The 17188-nt window shown below is 37.3% G+C and overlaps 1 protein-coding gene across 1 annotated transcript in view; it reads right to left on the reverse strand.

Annotated features, from left to right (window-relative positions):
- Nucleotides 1-2175: 2175 nt before the first annotated feature.
- Nucleotides 2176-17188, reverse strand: part of LOC149796141 (calcium-activated chloride channel regulator 2-like) — a 44652-nt gene continuing 29639 nt past the window's right edge. The window contains exons 4-8 of the mRNA XM_089963934.1: nucleotides 8347-8589; nucleotides 6986-7175; nucleotides 6450-6581; nucleotides 3549-3785; nucleotides 2176-2453 (exon numbers count right to left, since the gene is read on the reverse strand). Of these exons, the coding sequence (XP_089820060.1) occupies nucleotides 2176-2453; nucleotides 3549-3785; nucleotides 6450-6581; nucleotides 6986-7175; nucleotides 8347-8589 (1080 nt within the window). The remainder of the gene's footprint in view (nucleotides 2454-3548; nucleotides 3786-6449; nucleotides 6582-6985; nucleotides 7176-8346; nucleotides 8590-17188) is intronic.

A 17188-nucleotide genomic window follows, 5' to 3' on the forward strand; every position in this document is an offset into this window, starting at 1 on the left:
GAGTAAAACTCCAAGACATTTTGTACACATCATTCTTTCTTATTTCTTTAGTTGAGCATATATAGTGGTGGATGGAAGGGTTTATTAATTTTCCTGGAAATTGGCAGTGTTTCAATTTCAAAAGGGTTGAAAGATACAAGCCAATCAAGTGTCTACTGAGAATAATTTTCCAAGTCTGAGTTGAGGTTATGAGTCATTATGACTGGATTATCCACTATTAGAAAGAGACTTGTATCATCTGAAAATCAGTTTGTATCGGAGTGTATATCATATACAGTGTCATTTATGTTTAGGAAGACAAGGGGCCTAACACGGATCTTTGAACACACCAACTCTGATACACCTTCCACCCTGAAAACACGCCCGGAAATATTAGAAGCTGTCTTCTACCTTTTAGATGGCTAGAGACCATTTTATAAGGCTTCCTGTGATACCAGTATCTTTCAAATTGTGAAGGAGACCTCTTTTCCAGGCTTTACTTATGTCGTAAAACACAGCTTTGATTTCCTTACTGGAATATATTGCTTTGCAAAACGTATCACAGAGATACGTAAACTGATTAACTGTAAAAAATACAGACTGGAAAGGTGTAAGAATGTTATTTTCATGGAAGTAATTAAATAAATGCTTAATAACCAGTCTTTCAAATACTTTGCCAACAGTCTTGAGAAGAGATATTGGTATGTAATTATATACGATAGAAGGGTCACCCTTCTTTAAAACTGAACAAACGTGTGCCTCTTTCCAAATGTCTGGAAAGGTTGATTCTCTAAGAGACTGGTTAAAAAGTTAACAAAAGGATTATGTGAGCTCATCACGCATCTCACACAGAACACAGTAATTTAGACAATCGGGACCATAAGCCGTACTTGGAGGAAGGCTTTTGAGTACATTTTATACCTCGTCAGGTGTTCTTTAGAATTTAGACTTACATCCGTATATTAAGGTTTATCTAGAAGGTTACCTTTGTTTCATCAACTACAGTTTGCTCTGAAAAATGATCGTAAAATAATTCAGCTTGTCAACATCATCGGTAATTATCGAACCGTTATCTTTAAAGCAAGGAATAAAATGTGTACGATGAGGGCTTATGAATACCTTAAGGACTGACCACCAGGCTTTGGATGACGTAGTGTATAATTGCAGCCTTTCTGTTAATTTGTCAGTTTCAGAGCTCTTTGGCTTCTCTAATTATGACAACTGCCTTGTTCCGCATGGAACTAAATTTAGACAACGAGATGACAGGTTAGATCGCTCGCCTTTACGATAGATCATACAGAAAAGGCTAGGTATTTGAGTGCAATCGTGCTTATAGCTTGCATTTAACTTGTTCTCTAATTCGTAACCACCTTCGTCCCTTTCTGAAAGTATAGTTAATGCTTCTGTTATTTCGTTCTTTTTCTGAAGTTTATACTTTTCTTTATTCTAGATAGCTTTAGGTTCTCTGTGACAAAAATGTGAATATGTATTCTATGACGCTAGTCACCATATATACACACACTCAAGCTTCCATAAAGGTCGATCATTTTAAAACTGGAAAGGTAAGAATGAGCAGAATGAACACACTGGAATCCGAAAATGCGATTTTATATTTAGCATTACTGGCCTTTGGTAGACAACCGACCAAGAGAAAAGATCATTCTTATGATGTTTATATACATTTATTGGGATCTAAACGATGCTGATGTAATTTTTTATATCAAAACAGACAATAAAAGAGGAACCTTTTTGAAAATGTAGACGTTTTAACGTGTTTTCAGTTCCTAGGCAACCAAACTGCTGGATATTCAAAAAATCCTGTACTTTTGACGTAAGAGGTTATCGGCGTGTTGAGAGAGAGAGAGAGAGAGAGAGAGAGAGAGAGAGAGAGAGAGAGATGTAACGGTCAGAACAGCAGGTATATTAAATTATATTTGCATGTTTGAAGAGCAATCATAACTTTTGTATCTGAACTCATCATTTTCAAATCTATGCTATTTTATTTATGGCCCAGTAAATTCGAAATTCAACAATCGATTCGTGCATCCTCGACAAGATTAGCGAAAAAATGGATAATGGCAGCAGATCTTTGTAAAAGTCATTCTGATAGTATGTATCCTAAGTCTCAAATGTTTTTCAGAATATAAGTAGTGTAAGTGGTTCAGAAAAAGACAAATAGTGTTTTCTAATTTTAATTTATGACAGAGAAAATGTAACAACATTTGAAATTTTCCCACAATTTCCTGTCTTGTCAACACCACGAATTGCTACAGCGAAGTGTAGTTTCTCTTCAGCATCAGAAATAACCAATGGCGCTTTCCAGAGAAAACGTTCCAGGTAGCCAAAGGCATGAATGGCCGGTACTGTTTCCTTCCAGATAGACCCATGCACAGGAAGACCGTTTTCCAAGGTCATCGAAAGTAGTTCACGAATATTTTCTATGTTCAAGGCAATGAAGAGATCGTAGTGGTGAACTATTAAAAGAGACATGCATGTACGCTAATCTTGTATCGAAATAAATCAGCTTTCAATTTGTTGCTATAATATCAAGTGGGGTATTAAGACACTATAGCATTTTTGTTGCCGAAGGACATCGAAAACATGACATTCAACATTGACCAACATTCATTTCTCAGTTTGCGATGATTAAAACTAAATAACGCGATGCATAGGAAAATTAAAATATATTATAACAGTAACTATCCGTTAAAGATAACAGTATGACTATCTACAATTAAAATAACCATATGACTATCTACATTGTCTAATACGTGAAAATAAGCAGTTCACAACACTTTTTTCCAATTCAAAACTTAATTTAGCATCGAACATTTGATAATGTAGGTTTAAAATGCAGAATGTTTAAATATTAATAAATTACGTGTTCTCGATAACACAGTGATGTGAAGCGTGCTCAGTAACTCGAACACACTGACTTACATTTCAGATTGGCAACTGCTGTTCTGGATAATGAATTTTATTTTTGCAGAGAGTGTGTTTATAGCAATAAAATAGATTGAATACAATTATTCTTATATTTGTCCGTTAGCATCTCACATAGACTGAGTACAATTATTCTTATATTTGTCCTTTAGCATCTCACATAGACTGAATACAATTATTGTTATATTTGTCCCTTAGCATCTCACATAGCTATAACATCATATGCATTTTTCGAATGCAGTATGAAAACGGCCTAAGGTGTTGCAATTACCATACTAATACAATATTAATCTGCAACGTCATTATGTATGTAACACTGTTATAATTATGAAAAGTCAATCATTATCCATAAATAAAGGCTTTAAGCAGAGTAGTCTACGTTTTACGTACCAAACATCATTACATCTCTTCACTTCCCTGAGAGAAATCTTGTATCACAGTATTTATTTACATCATGGGGGTATTTTAAATGTATGTCGATAATACTTACAACGATTGGTTCATTTGCTGTACAGAATTTGCAGACGAATCAAAAGGCCACAAGGTCAGGCTAAGTGAATGCAAATATGTGCGAGCTGTTAATCTGACTCACTTTATGTCTTCGTAATACAGTGTACCTCACTCACCGGTTTTATAATCGTCCATGTCGTCTCCTGGTGCTGTCCAGCTAAGTTCAACACTCTTGTTTTGTCCATTAATTTCCATGATTTGTAAATCGCGGATTCTAGATGGTGGAACTACATCTCTTGGTGCGTCTACGGAAAGATCTTTCTCCAAAAAGAAAGATTGTCCCGTCAATTTCCTCTCTACTGGACCATAGATGGATCTCTTTGCGATTATGGTAGTGTGTGGGACTTCGATATCTACGGTAGGTAAAAGAGAAGTATATTAGTGACTATCTACATTGTCTAATACGTGAAAATAAGCAGTGATGTGATGTGATTTGGATTTTTTAACGTAGCTTTAACAATTTTTCAGTCATATCGCTACGATGTCTGCAATGTGGAAGTTTATAGTGATGTCGAGCACTGGGGCATCATGCCGCAGACATGTAGCATGATGTCCCACCCAGCCACATTATCCTGACACCAGGCCGACCAGTCCTAACACTAACCTCTTAATGCTGAGCGCCAAGCGAGGCAGCTGTTAGTACCATTTTTGTTAAGTGTTTGGTATGACTCGGCCGGGGATCGAACCCACGACCTCCCGCATCCGAGGCGGACGCTCTAATCACTAGGCCACCGGAGCGGTTAAGTATATTAGTGTACCTGAGCTATTTTCAGAAGAGTTATTACCTTCTTTTTACTATATGCTCATCCATCAATGCATAGGGGTCTAGTGCGGAGAGGCGGGGTATATTAATGTGAGAAATATCTCACCATTCCCACGACACTTGGTTTATCGTGTGCATTGACAGGGAGGGTCGCTTATTAAAATGTAATTTCATTAACTTCACTTTTCTGACTTTGTGTACATCCGGCACTACAGGTGGCGGTGTTATAGAGTAATCCAGATGTGCTGTTCCTTATTTGATGGATTGTCATGAAACTTGGTAAATATTTTGGGCATCATTTAAAGTTGTGCATTTCGACAAATCAAGTTATGGGTTCTTTGACTTGCAGCTGAACTCAGCGTGTTATAAAACCTTGTGGACGCAGCTAGTATCACATAATTTTGTGGATGACCAAAAATCTTGGTAAATATTATGATCATTATTGGAAGATGCACTGATTGACAAATCTTCTCCAGCAATTTCTGTGTAGATGCATTGCCCTTTTTGTCATGTACCTTAATGCAGTGTATGACACAATCTCATTAGCATATTTCGTCCCAGTTTTTGATGGATTGCTAAGAAACTAGGTATATATCATTGTCATCACCTGTCAACAAATCACTGTGCATCCAGAATTCGTATTAGAATTATTGTCCTGTTTGACTTGCAGCAGAATGCAGTGTATGACAGAATCTTGTGAATACAGCTAGCCTATTTCAATAGATTTCCATGAAACTTGGAAAGTTTAATGTTCATTTAAAGATGCGCATGTCAACAAATCACTGTGCTTCTGCTATTTGTTTTTAGAATTACTGGCTTTTAGACTTGGAGTAAAATGATTTGTCAGTTAGTGCAACTTCTTTTCTCTTTTTATTTATTATCGTGAAACTTGTTGCATATTATGGTCATCATATAAAATGCTCCCAAGATTTCTCTGAGGGTAATTGACTTTTATATTACGGCTTGATGCGATGGAAATACAATTACTCTTTAAGTTTTTGGTGGATCGCCGTGAACATAGTTTGTATGCATGTGATAACTATCAGAATACATGCATGTTGACCATTCATTTTACTCAAGCTAGTTTCAGAAGAGTTATGCCCCTTAACAACTTTAGATTCGTCTCCATTTAGGGGTAGTCCTACATGTAAGACATTGACGCTGATATTTATGTTGTGTGCATCAAGGTCTTACAGCCTAACTAACGGCGCTGTGTAGCGTGTTTTGACGTCGACTAACTTCGTTACGAAAGTCAAATTTTCAGGAATATTTCACACAAATGACAACTAAAATAACGACGCTTTTCTACAAAGTAAAGCCCTAATGTTTAAGTCAGACTTTACTCTGATGTCTTTTCTCTAATAAATTCAAATTCTCACAAAAGAAATGGACCTGTTTTCAAGTTTCGTTAGCCTACTTTTCAGTTGGCTGAAAAGCGATGAAAGCCGGGAATGCCGAAATCGGATTAAGTTGAAATATTATTCTTTAACGAAACGAATACAACTATATTATGCCTATTGGAACTGTAAGCAACGGTTCTTTTCGCTTAAGAAACATATCCCCAACATGTACCTACTCGATCTTACTTCGGCATAACTCGACTACCATCGCATTGCAACAAAATCAAATGTATGTCAACGGAACGTGAAAATGCGTCCATTTGCTAGAATCATATTTTCATTCTGCCAGGATAAAAACAGCACATTAAGTATATTAATTACACATAAATTAGTGGAAGAGTATCGATATAGGCTGCCAAGTGTGTGAGATATTCCTGAAACACGCTATACAAGGCCGTTATTTGGATAGTAAGACATAGCACTAAAACAAAAACATGTGCAGAACATAGCACTAAAACAAAAACATGTGCTATGTCTTACATTGTAGGACTATGTTTAGGGGTAGGGTGAGGCGCGAGAGAGGCTGGGGTATATTAGCATGAGCAAATTGCTAACCATTCCCTTAGTTTTCATTTAATTTATTTTCATTTAGTCCAAAACTCTATTTTATTATGATCTTTTTTCTGTACTATGCCCTCTCAGCACAACAGCAAAACACACTATTTCTGTACAGAATATACTGAATTGAAGAATTTTAAATGCTGACATCTCAAGAAGTATGTAATTCATCAACAAAGCTTAGCAAACATAAAATTGAAAAACAAATATTGATAAAGCAAGGTTGACAAGAAAAGGTTAACAGAACAAGAAAATAGCCCAAATTGAAGGTATTCGTTTTGTTTAGTGAAATCTACCGTTGACATCCTTGTCCAACACCACTGTATTAGCGGAATTCTGGACGTGTAGAAAGACATGGTAGCGGCCTGGAAGTCTAAGATTTGTGTAGTACCGTGAGTATACCCCATCATTTTTGGCAACGTCAGCACCTTTGTAATGGAGTGGAATGAGGAAAAATAAATAAAGTATTAGTACATGAGGCAGAAACACAAAGAAGCTTGTAAATATGAACATAATAATACTGATATCACCAAGACAAAGTTGATGTTGTAGACGTGAAATATGTGTATATAACCCATATTTTCGGCTTTTCCCTTGCATTTTCAGTGAAACAAAATATTAGATAGGATTTACTCTTCTCAGTGACAAATGTTGACGCCATAAATGTGGATCGTTGAAATTATTAGGAATGTTCCCTTCAGCCACAGATGCAATCTCTCTCTCTCTCTCTCTCTCTCTCTCTCTCTCTCTCTCTCTCAAAGGCATTCTTATGTTTTATTGTTTAGCATGCAATGACTGAACTCTGAATCTGTAGTCAACGCAGAATATGTACCTCCTCCATTGTCATGCAAATCGAGTAAAATATGCTTTCCTTGCGGATTTTCTATCGTAGCCGTGACCTTCATCCCCACCACTGGCATAAACCCATGTAGCACGTGCACATAGATCTCTACGTACGGCCTTCCTATATTATCATCCACCAAATGTATGTCTGCCCTTGTATAAAGCTCAGGATACAAATGCTATAATGTTAATAAAATACATAATATTTATATAAAAAATAATTGACAAAGGTACAGCTACAAGCACTGTGCCATTTTGGCAGGAATATATATGATGAATTCATTTTAAAAATAAATTTTTAAAAAGTGATAAAGGTTATGCATAAGTGTTATTCTTTACGAAAAGGAAGGAAGGTTTAGATCAAGGTTATTATATCGTTAAAAAAACTTTCATCGCAAAGAGATTATCCAAATGCTTTTGTTGCAAGAGACGAAGATGTGCATATTTTCTCCATCCATATCAATTTCTAAAAAGAGAAAAGGAATTAAATTTTAATTTAGAACTTTGTTATTTTTTAAGCTTTTCCTATCTTTTTCCGGTAGGTTATATCTAGCTTTTTTCAAAATTGGAAACGTGGAATAATTTGGTTCATGGACAGGACCCTGTTCTCAGAATTAAGAAAACGATTACATTAATTTATATGCGCGTTATCATCAATTATTTTTATCAAATTATCCAATAAAAATAACAAACTTAGAAATAAAACAATGTTAAGAGTTTGGGTGTGTCCGTGTATATTGTGCGGATATTATCATCTGAGGAAGTGATTACAGGCTCCGTCACTAGAAGATACAAACTGCCACGAGTGTAGGCGAATACTACAGCATTGTACATACTGTCCAGTTTACTGATTTCTGTTTCTCCATCCACCGGCTATACAGATCGTCATGAGTAGCCTATCTTCACAATGATTAAAATTAAATCTCCACTGTCCTATGTGAAGATCTCACAGCGACCGCTTAACGGTCATGTTCTGGTGACCTTTGAATTAGCCAACGAAAATGCAGCTTTTAGAAATTTGAAAGTGAATCATATCGTTCGGCACACATTGATGCTCTTCAGCCATACTAATCAGCCTTCCAAACGCGAAGGTATACAATTTCATCAGACTGGCTAATAAAATTAGCAATTATGGTAATAACGTAAGTCACTATAACATGACCACTAAGCGGTCGCTGTCAGATCTTCACGTAGGACAGTGGAGATCTGCTTTTAATCAGACTGAGCCTATCTTGCTCTGAGAAATGGTGTTAAACCCGAAAACAACAACACATGATTTCTGCTGAATTTGGTTGATGTAATGGTCCTCAGGGCTACTACAATCTTCTGTCATAACCTCACTGAGCTTACCTTGCTAGGTGCCCTTCTATTTGATCTCTTCCTTCGACTTGCTGCCTTAACAATCTTGAATTGTGGCACAAGCTCAGAATCGTTCAGGTCTCTGGGCGGGTTCTTGTTGTTATTAAAGTCGTCGGTGCTGGTTATGACATCCCACGTGCTCCTGTACTCACACAGACGATTCTGCTTACTAGGCGCTTCGCTGTTGTGCAGTGTTTTGTAATTTGTCTGCTCATCGTCGCAAAATGTCTGTATCTATAATAAAAACATGTAAATGATAGACCATTTAGTATAAACAAAAACAACATTGTAATGTGGGAAAACTGTTAGAAAATAATACCTTTTGACTTTTAAGAGGTGGCCTGGGGTGGCCGAGTAGTCTACGGCTGTTGCCTTTAAAGACCTCGGTGCGCGTGAGCTCGAATTTTGGGCTCGGCCAACGTAGGTATATGAAAAAGTTTGCCAATATCTTCCCGTGTGTCGGTGATTTTATTCTTGTTTTCCTGGGTTCTTTCTCCCTGGCCGTCATGTATAGCCTAACATCTACTGAAAAATGGCTTTAAAACCAAACCAAAACAGCAACAACTTATCCTTGAGAACTGTTTTTTTTCTGATACCTAGTGTATATTTTATATAGCTGTCGTTATTTAATCAACGTGATTGGTCTGACTATCAATGTAATGTTTTCCTGTGTCAATAATTCATTCCTAGATACACGTGCTTATTTCAGTGTAGTGTTTTCCTATGTAAGTGATTCGTGTCTAGATAGATTAACAGGCTGATGTTAATGTAGTGTTTGATATGTCCATAATTCATGTCTAGATATAGTAACATGCTTATGTTAATGTAGTGTTTTCATATGTCAATAATTCATGTTTAGATATATTAGCATGCTTATGTCAATGTAGTGTTTTCCAATGTCAATAATTCACATTTAGATAGATTAACATGCTTATTTCAGAATGAATTGATTATATTCTTCTTTTGCGGAGAAAAATGATTCAAATACAAACCAATTTACAAGAAGCGAGGCGAACGAATATATAGCCAACGTTCTGTATTTTTATTATTACAATAACCATCGTACTGTATTGGCTACTTTTTATGTACACTTTTCATGAACGGAATATGATTTCTCACATTCCTAGGTGTTCATGATTGTGTTTACAGGTGTAGAACAAAGATGGAGAAAATATCTGTCTTTTCATTAAGTGATTTTTGCATTTCATCCCATGACCTTTTACTGCAATCACAGTGCACAAAAAAAAACAACAGAATATATCTCCTGATTTACATCGAGATTTGAGTATTCATTCACAATAAACGCTAATTGCAACTTATTTGCATCCTAAATTGTACATTTGAAGTTAGTGATCCACAAACAAGACGTTCAGCACTGAACGACTTAACAGGTATAGTTAATGTAGTTTGGTTTCTATACCACTCCGGTGACCTAGTGGTTAGAGCGTCCGCCTCGGATGCGGTAGGTCGCGGGTTCGAACCCCGGCCGAGTCATACTACAGACTTACAAATATGGCACTAACAGCTGCCTCACTTCGCGCTCAGCATTAAGAGGTTAGTGTTAGGACTGGTCGGCCTGGTGTCAGGATAATGTGACTGGGTGGGACATCATGCTACATGTCTGCGGCACGATGCCCCAGTGCTAAACATCACTGTAAACTGTCACACTGCAGAGATCGTAGCGATATTACTGAAAAATTGTTAAAGCTACGTTAAAAATCTAAATCACACACACACACAGTTTGGTTTCTAGTCAAGACAAAAAGCCGTTTTTTCTTCCTTATTTAATGTTGGGCATAAGAGTGACCATGTTTTTTGACCTGTTGACATTTGTATCATTGCGCAAGCTTACTAATTACGTCTCATTAAATCACGGATACCAAATCAGAATGTTTTCCTTTACAAGTTTGAAGAAACCTTATTAAAAATTAAATAAAGATGTGAATTTCTGGCTGAGGGTGGGGAAAGGGATATATTCATTATTTGTTTGTTTTTTAATAGAAGGTCACCAGTATGGACAAAAAATGTAAATATCCTAACAATGTTTCGAATAGGTCAAATTCTCACGGACTCTACAAGATTTAACATGGCAGCTTTAACGTTATTAGATAATGCTTTCAAAAGTCAGAAAGAAAGAAAAAATTCTATCACCATGGGGCATTTCACTTAGGTATTATTGATAATTATCTCACATTCTGTACTTGGAGACTTGTTAAAGGACCAATCAGGAAACACAACATAGTGGAAATCAAATTTGTTGTTGTTGTTGTTGTTGTAGGGTTTAACGCCATTTTTCAGCACAAGATAGGCTATACATGGCGGCCAGTATAACTGGTGGAGGAAGAACCCTGGAAAACCCAGGGAAGAACCACCGACCCACGAGAAGCTACTGACAGGCTTTCCCACGTACCCACGCTAGCCGATCCTTGGACTCGAGCCCACGCAGACAGAGGTGAGATGGCAGCGATCCGGAACGGTGAGCGCTTTAGACCACTCGGGGCCCCCGAAATCAAATTTGTGAAAAACCACACAGTTAATTGGGTTTTATGACAAAATCGCAACATATTCTTTTGTGATTGTTATATATGTATGGATAGGCAAGATCAAGTTTTGTACAAGAGAACCGCTATAGCTCAGTTGGTAGAGGGTCCGACTTGTAGTCCAAGGGTCGATGGTTTAATACCCACCCATGCCAACCCGGGTCAACTTCCTCGGTGTATCCTTGGAGAAGGCACTTAGTTCCCATTTTCCGGGGCATAATATAACCTATAAAACGTTCAATGTGCCCTTAGACAACAACTAAAACTATAATAACAACAACAGAACAAAACCTATGATGAAGTCAATTTAACAAGGATCAAGGTTGGATAAGGTATTTACAACAATTCTCAGTGACAGCTCCAAGTTAAAGAAGATAGATTAAAACAAAGAACAGGACCATATGTAGCTACCCATAGAGTGTGTGTGTTTGTGTGTGTGGGGTTATTAAGATCTGTTATTGAATATATAGGAGAGAAAAAGGTAATGCTGATATGTATATAATTTTGGGGGAAATTTAGAAATCAGATTAATAGAGATGTTAGAGAGACAAACGCTAATTGTTTTTGTAGCAAAGTTGAAAACATTAATAAACTCCAAACAACAAATATTCCAGCAATGTTCGTAAGGTCTTGACAATATCTCAGCGAGGTTTGTACGGATCTTGACCATATCCCAGCAAGGTTTATACATGTCTTGACAATATCCAGCAAGGTTTTTACAGGTCATGGCAATATCCCAGCAAGGTTTGTACAGGTCTTCACAATATCCCAGCAAGGTTTGTACAGGTCTTGACAATATCCCAGCAAGGTCTGTAAATGTGCTGACAATATTCCAGCAAGGTTTGTACATGTCTTGAAAAATGATCTTTAATCCATACTTTATTCCCTAATTGAAGTTGTTGTTTTTTTCATATTTCGGGCGCGATGTCGACGATCATAATTTCTCTTTTAAGTTAGCTTTTGATAGTTTTCCGATTTCTTCAGTTTCAATAAATCTGGCCATTTCGGCTTTAAGTTGTTTGGTGCCATTGGCAAAGCAGTTTGCAATTTTCTTCCCATCAATAATTTGACAGGGGTGTATCCATTTAGTAATATGTCAAAAGAGCTATGTAAGGATCGTTTACTTTTCTCAGCATTGTTTTATTTGTTTCAAAGGCTTTTTCGGCGAGACCATTACTCTGTGGACATTCTGGAGTATTTGTAAATATGCCTGAATCCATAATTTGTCGCAGATTCCTTGAGTAATACGGATGTGTATTGCGGACCATTATCTGAAACTAATACTTCTGGTATACCGTGTCGCGCAAAGATTCATTTGAGATGATTGACAATTACTTTTGAACATGTGCCTTGCAATTTTGCTATTTCGATGTATCGTGAGAAATAATCAATCACCAAGAGATATGTTTAACCATTCTGTTCAAACAAGTCTGAAGCGACTCTTTGCCAAGGTCGACTTGGAAATTCATTTGGTATCATTGGTTCAGCTTGATCTCTTGAGTTTTCGATGCAATTTTGGCAAGACACTACCAAGTGTTCTAGGTGAGTACTTAGTCCTTTACACCAAACTGATGTCTTGGCGCGTTCTCGGCATTTAACTATGCCTTGGTAACCATCGTGAATTCTCTCTATGATTTCTTTTTTTTAAGTGATTCTGGTACAACCAGGCGCGTACCTTTCATTAAAATACCATTCTGAATTGTAAATTCACCTCTATCTGCCCGGTACGATTGAAGTTTTCCGTCAATAGCGGATTTTTCTGGTCGCCCCTTTTCACAGAATTGTACAAGTTGTTTGCAAATCGAATCATTTTTATATTCAGACTTTATTTGTTCAAGTCGAGTATTTGATGCAGGCAAATTACTAACTACGAAATCAACATAGGCGTTAGGTTCAGCCTGAAACTCTCTGTCACTCTCAGAGTGAAAACTTAAGGGTGTCGCCGGATAGAGCATCAACAGTTAATATATTTTTGCCAGCAACATGAACTATGCAAAAGTTGAATCTCATCAAACGCATTGTAAAGCGTTGAATTCTAGGGGGCAAATCTCCCAAGATTGTTGTGCTCATTAATGGTACCAATGGCTTATGGTCAGTTTCAAGTTTGAATTGTGACCCAGTTAAATAGATACTGAGGCGTTCACAAGCCCAAGTGAGTGCAAGGGCCTCTTTTTCTATTTGAGCATAGCGTTGCTCAGTTTCTGACATACCTCGCGATGCGAACGCCACCGATCTCAAAGTGCTACCGTGCTTCTGCCGCAGCACAGCACCTAGTACACATGAATATGTATCTGCAGATACAACTATTTCTCTGTTTGGATTTTAATGTGCTAAAATTGGTGAAGATGTCATTTCTTGCTTGATATCTCTAAAATCTTGTTCTTTATATGGACCCCAAGTCCACGAGCTATTACCTTTCAAAAGCTCACGTAATGGTTTTGATTTTTCTGCCAAATTTGGATTAAATTTGCCAAGCTGATTTGCCATGCCGAGAAATCGTCCTATCTCTGTTACGCATTTCGGAGTTTCCATTTCAGTTATAATTTTGACTTTTTCCTGATCAGGTCGGCAACCATTTTTGTCAACAATATACCCAAGAAACCTAATGGATGGTCTCGAAAATTCACAATTTTCAGCGTTCAAAGTGACGCCGGCCTTTTGAATTGATTTCATTACCTTTTCTAGACTTTCGTCATGCTGTTTATGCGTTTCCCCAAAAACCATAACATCGTCCATGTCACTAAGTGTTCCGCCATGTCGCTCCAGAGTTTCTGACATCCTTTTCTTAATAAATTCAGGCGCGGAACTGATTCCGAATTGAAGGCGATTAACAAAAAACCTACCGAAATAGGTAACGAAATTTGTAAGGCGGCGTGAATCTTCTGACAATTGTATCTGCCAAAAGCCTGAGTTTGCATCAAGTTTGGTGACAAACTTTGCACCTGCTAGTTTTGCAACGGATTCTTCAACTGATGGTAGTGAGTGGTTCTCTCTAGCAGCAGAGAGGGTGAACAGACCATAGAATTCCGACAAAACAAATAAAACAAACAAATAAAACATCTCGTAGAAAGGCCAAGATTTTACAAATGAACTTTCCTTGAGATGTTTATTTTTGCAATGACCGATTGTACTAATAAAACCTCAGTTCGAAATAGTAGCTGAAAAAATAAAGTACTCTACGTGTTTATTTATTTCTTGTTTATTTTTTTGACGACCAACGTTGGTAGGTACCCTCTCTGCTGCTATTAATTTACCACCATACCAAGTTTGATGAATATTTTTCAACGCGTTCTCGCTGTCGTTTTTCCTCATCTGTTTCATCTTCATCTGAATCTTCGGAATTTGTTCTATGTTTCAAGTAATATTCAAGTTCTGATGGTGGTTTTTCTATTTTTGGATTTATGTTCTTTCTTTTTCTGTAATAGTTCATCAAACTTCTGTATTCCTCTTTTGCTGATATTAATTAAATTATTATGTTATAATAAAATGATACATCCAGAATCTCATACTGCAAGAACAGCACGAGAACGATTAGAAACAATTAAAAAATTTCTTCCTGTCAGAGACTCATTTAGGAAAAATCTGCAAGCGCAGCAAGAATCAAAAGTTGAGTACGAAGAAGACACTAAAAAACTATTTAAACCCGTCACTGCAGCTACTAAGAAAGCTGCAGCGGCTGTTGAAAAAACTATATGGGGAGATATTGCGGAGGAAGATGAGAAGAGGAAAAAGGGTATTTTTCCGGTATTAGAACAAACTGCAGCTCAGGCTGAAAAAATAGCAAGAAGAACCAAAAAAACAAAGAAGATTTTACGAGACCTTCCAATTGACATAGCCGCAGCTCAACCTCCACCTGTTGATGAGGAAATACTTGAAGGCATTGAAGAACTTCGTACTGAAGTCGCCGATGTGAGAAAAAAACTTGCATCTAAATCCAAACCAGCAGGAGAAAACGTAGAATTAATTGCAAAATTTAACGAAGGAGTTGTTGAGGAAATTAGAAAAATTGAAAGAGAGAGATTACCTGAGATGATATTAGATAATATATCTAATAAATCTAGTATTTTAAAACCCCGTTATGAAAAAACAAATGATGATAATTTCATTAAATGGATATATCGCGTATATTACAACAAAAAACAAGCTAGAGGTCCAGAATTTGAAAGACTTAAAGAAGAAGTAAAAAGACTTTATAGAGAGAGATGGGAACAACTAGAACAAGGAGAGTCCTCCCAGTATCAGCTTCCTCCACCTCTGCAACAAATAGAACAACAACAATCTTCTTCGCCACAGCAAAGGTTGAAGTCGGAAATTAAAAGGACTAAAGAGCTAATTAAATTACTCCCCTCGAAGAAAATTTCTGCACCGAAAATGACATTTACACCGACAGGTTCACCACATGGATTTCGAGAAGGTGACTCACCCCCGGCCACCGCTGAAGTACTTACTCCGGTAATGCAACCACCAGTATTTAAAACACCTCAAGATGAACCTAAAACAGGACGTGGTTTATGTCCTGATAATATCATCAATGACGTGTCACGGTTAGAAGTTCTCATAGGAGGAAAACGAGCTGGAAATAATTCACCAGAAATAACCAATGAAGCAGCTGATATTTGTCGGCGACTATTTCAAGGTGGCATTATGGATATTGGCGTTTACCGAGAACTTATTGATGAGCTCGTTGATGACTAGTTGTTAGATAAATGGTAAATAAAATAAGATGATTGTGCATGATAATCATCGTAAACCCACACAGGTTAGAGCGGTAAACTCACGATTACCAATCTATAGTGTTATTTACGGAAATGGACTTGGTGATGTCATTCGAGGATTATTCACGAGGATAGCTCCAAAAGTAGCACCAGTTGCAAAACAATTATCGATGAAGGCTATTGATATTGTTCGTGATAAAGCTCCTGGTGCAATTGTCAATGTTGCTGGTAAGGCGTTCTCGGCGATCAAGGAAAGACTAGCACGATTATTGCGACGAAAACAACAACCACCGGTGAAACTGGCAAGTACTGAGGTGATGCCCGCAGACGTAAGTAAAATAATAAATCAGGCTGCAAATCAAAAACTAGCGGCGATATCTGAAGAAGCAGAAAAAAATATAACAGCAAATTTAATAGCAGGAAGCGGTCTTCGTCGACGATGATCATCATTTGGAAAAATGGTAACTATAATAAAAATGTTCAGGCGCGAATCAGACCCAGTATTTGATATGGAGGCACCTGTCCTTAAGTACGAATCTGTACGTGATTATCAGTTTTATTCTTATGACGCAAGACAACCAAATCATCAGGGGAGAATCGAATTACAGGTTCATGATACAAGTAGATATTTCTTGCCCGCCGAGGCGTTTATTGAAGTAGAAGGTATACTTGTAAAGGATGATGATACGGCATATGGTGCTAATTTACGTGTTGGTTTTGTCAACAACGGGATTATGGCACTGTTTGATAGCGCCACATACATGATTGATGGAAAAAATATTGAATCAATTCAGAAGGATGTTGATGTTGCTACAACAATAATTGGTCTGGCGAGATATTCTGACGACTTTACAAGATCAGCTGGTCCAACAATGATGTTCGCTAAAGATATCACCGACAACGCCAACTATAATCAGTATATCAAGTTACTTTCACCACAGGGTGTTTCTGTTGCTAATCAGGCAGAAGCTGCCAACCCAGACCGTGAAGGTAGACCAGCAGGTGATTTTGAGATCATAAAAGATATTGCCCCGACTTACAACCTGGGATTTGCAGCACGCCGAGCAGCTCTGTCGGGAGATAATAGAAATTTTTCATGTGCAATTCCACTATCTCACATCTTTGGATTTTGCAGAAATGTTAGAAAAGTCATCTTTGGAGCTAAACACACAATTGTGCTCGTAAGAAAAGGTGGTGATAATGATGCAATCTGGCGAGGTGCTGGTGTTGCTGATGCTGGTAAAGTAGATATAACAAAACTTTCATTGTGGATGCCAGTAATAACTCCATCTATTACTGAGGAACAAAAATTACTATCTTTTATGGATCAAGGCGGTAAATCATTGCTATCATGGTTAACAGTAACCACAGATGCTGCTCAAAGCAATATTAATGGTTTATTTACATGGCATATAGCATCACAACAGGGTGTTTCTGCACCACGACATATTTTTATTGCACTACAAGATAATGCTCGGACGAATAATCAACAACGTTCACATATGATATTTGATAACCTTGGAGTTAATGAAGTTTCCTTACGGATAAATGGACATCAAGAACCAACAGAAAATATAC

The sequence above is a fragment of the Sinohyriopsis cumingii genome, chromosome 7 (genome assembly GCF_028554795.1).
Source record: "Sinohyriopsis cumingii isolate HCF-2022 chromosome 7, ASM2855479v2, whole genome shotgun sequence".
Lineage (NCBI taxonomy): Eukaryota > Metazoa > Mollusca > Bivalvia > Unionida > Unionidae > Sinohyriopsis > Sinohyriopsis cumingii.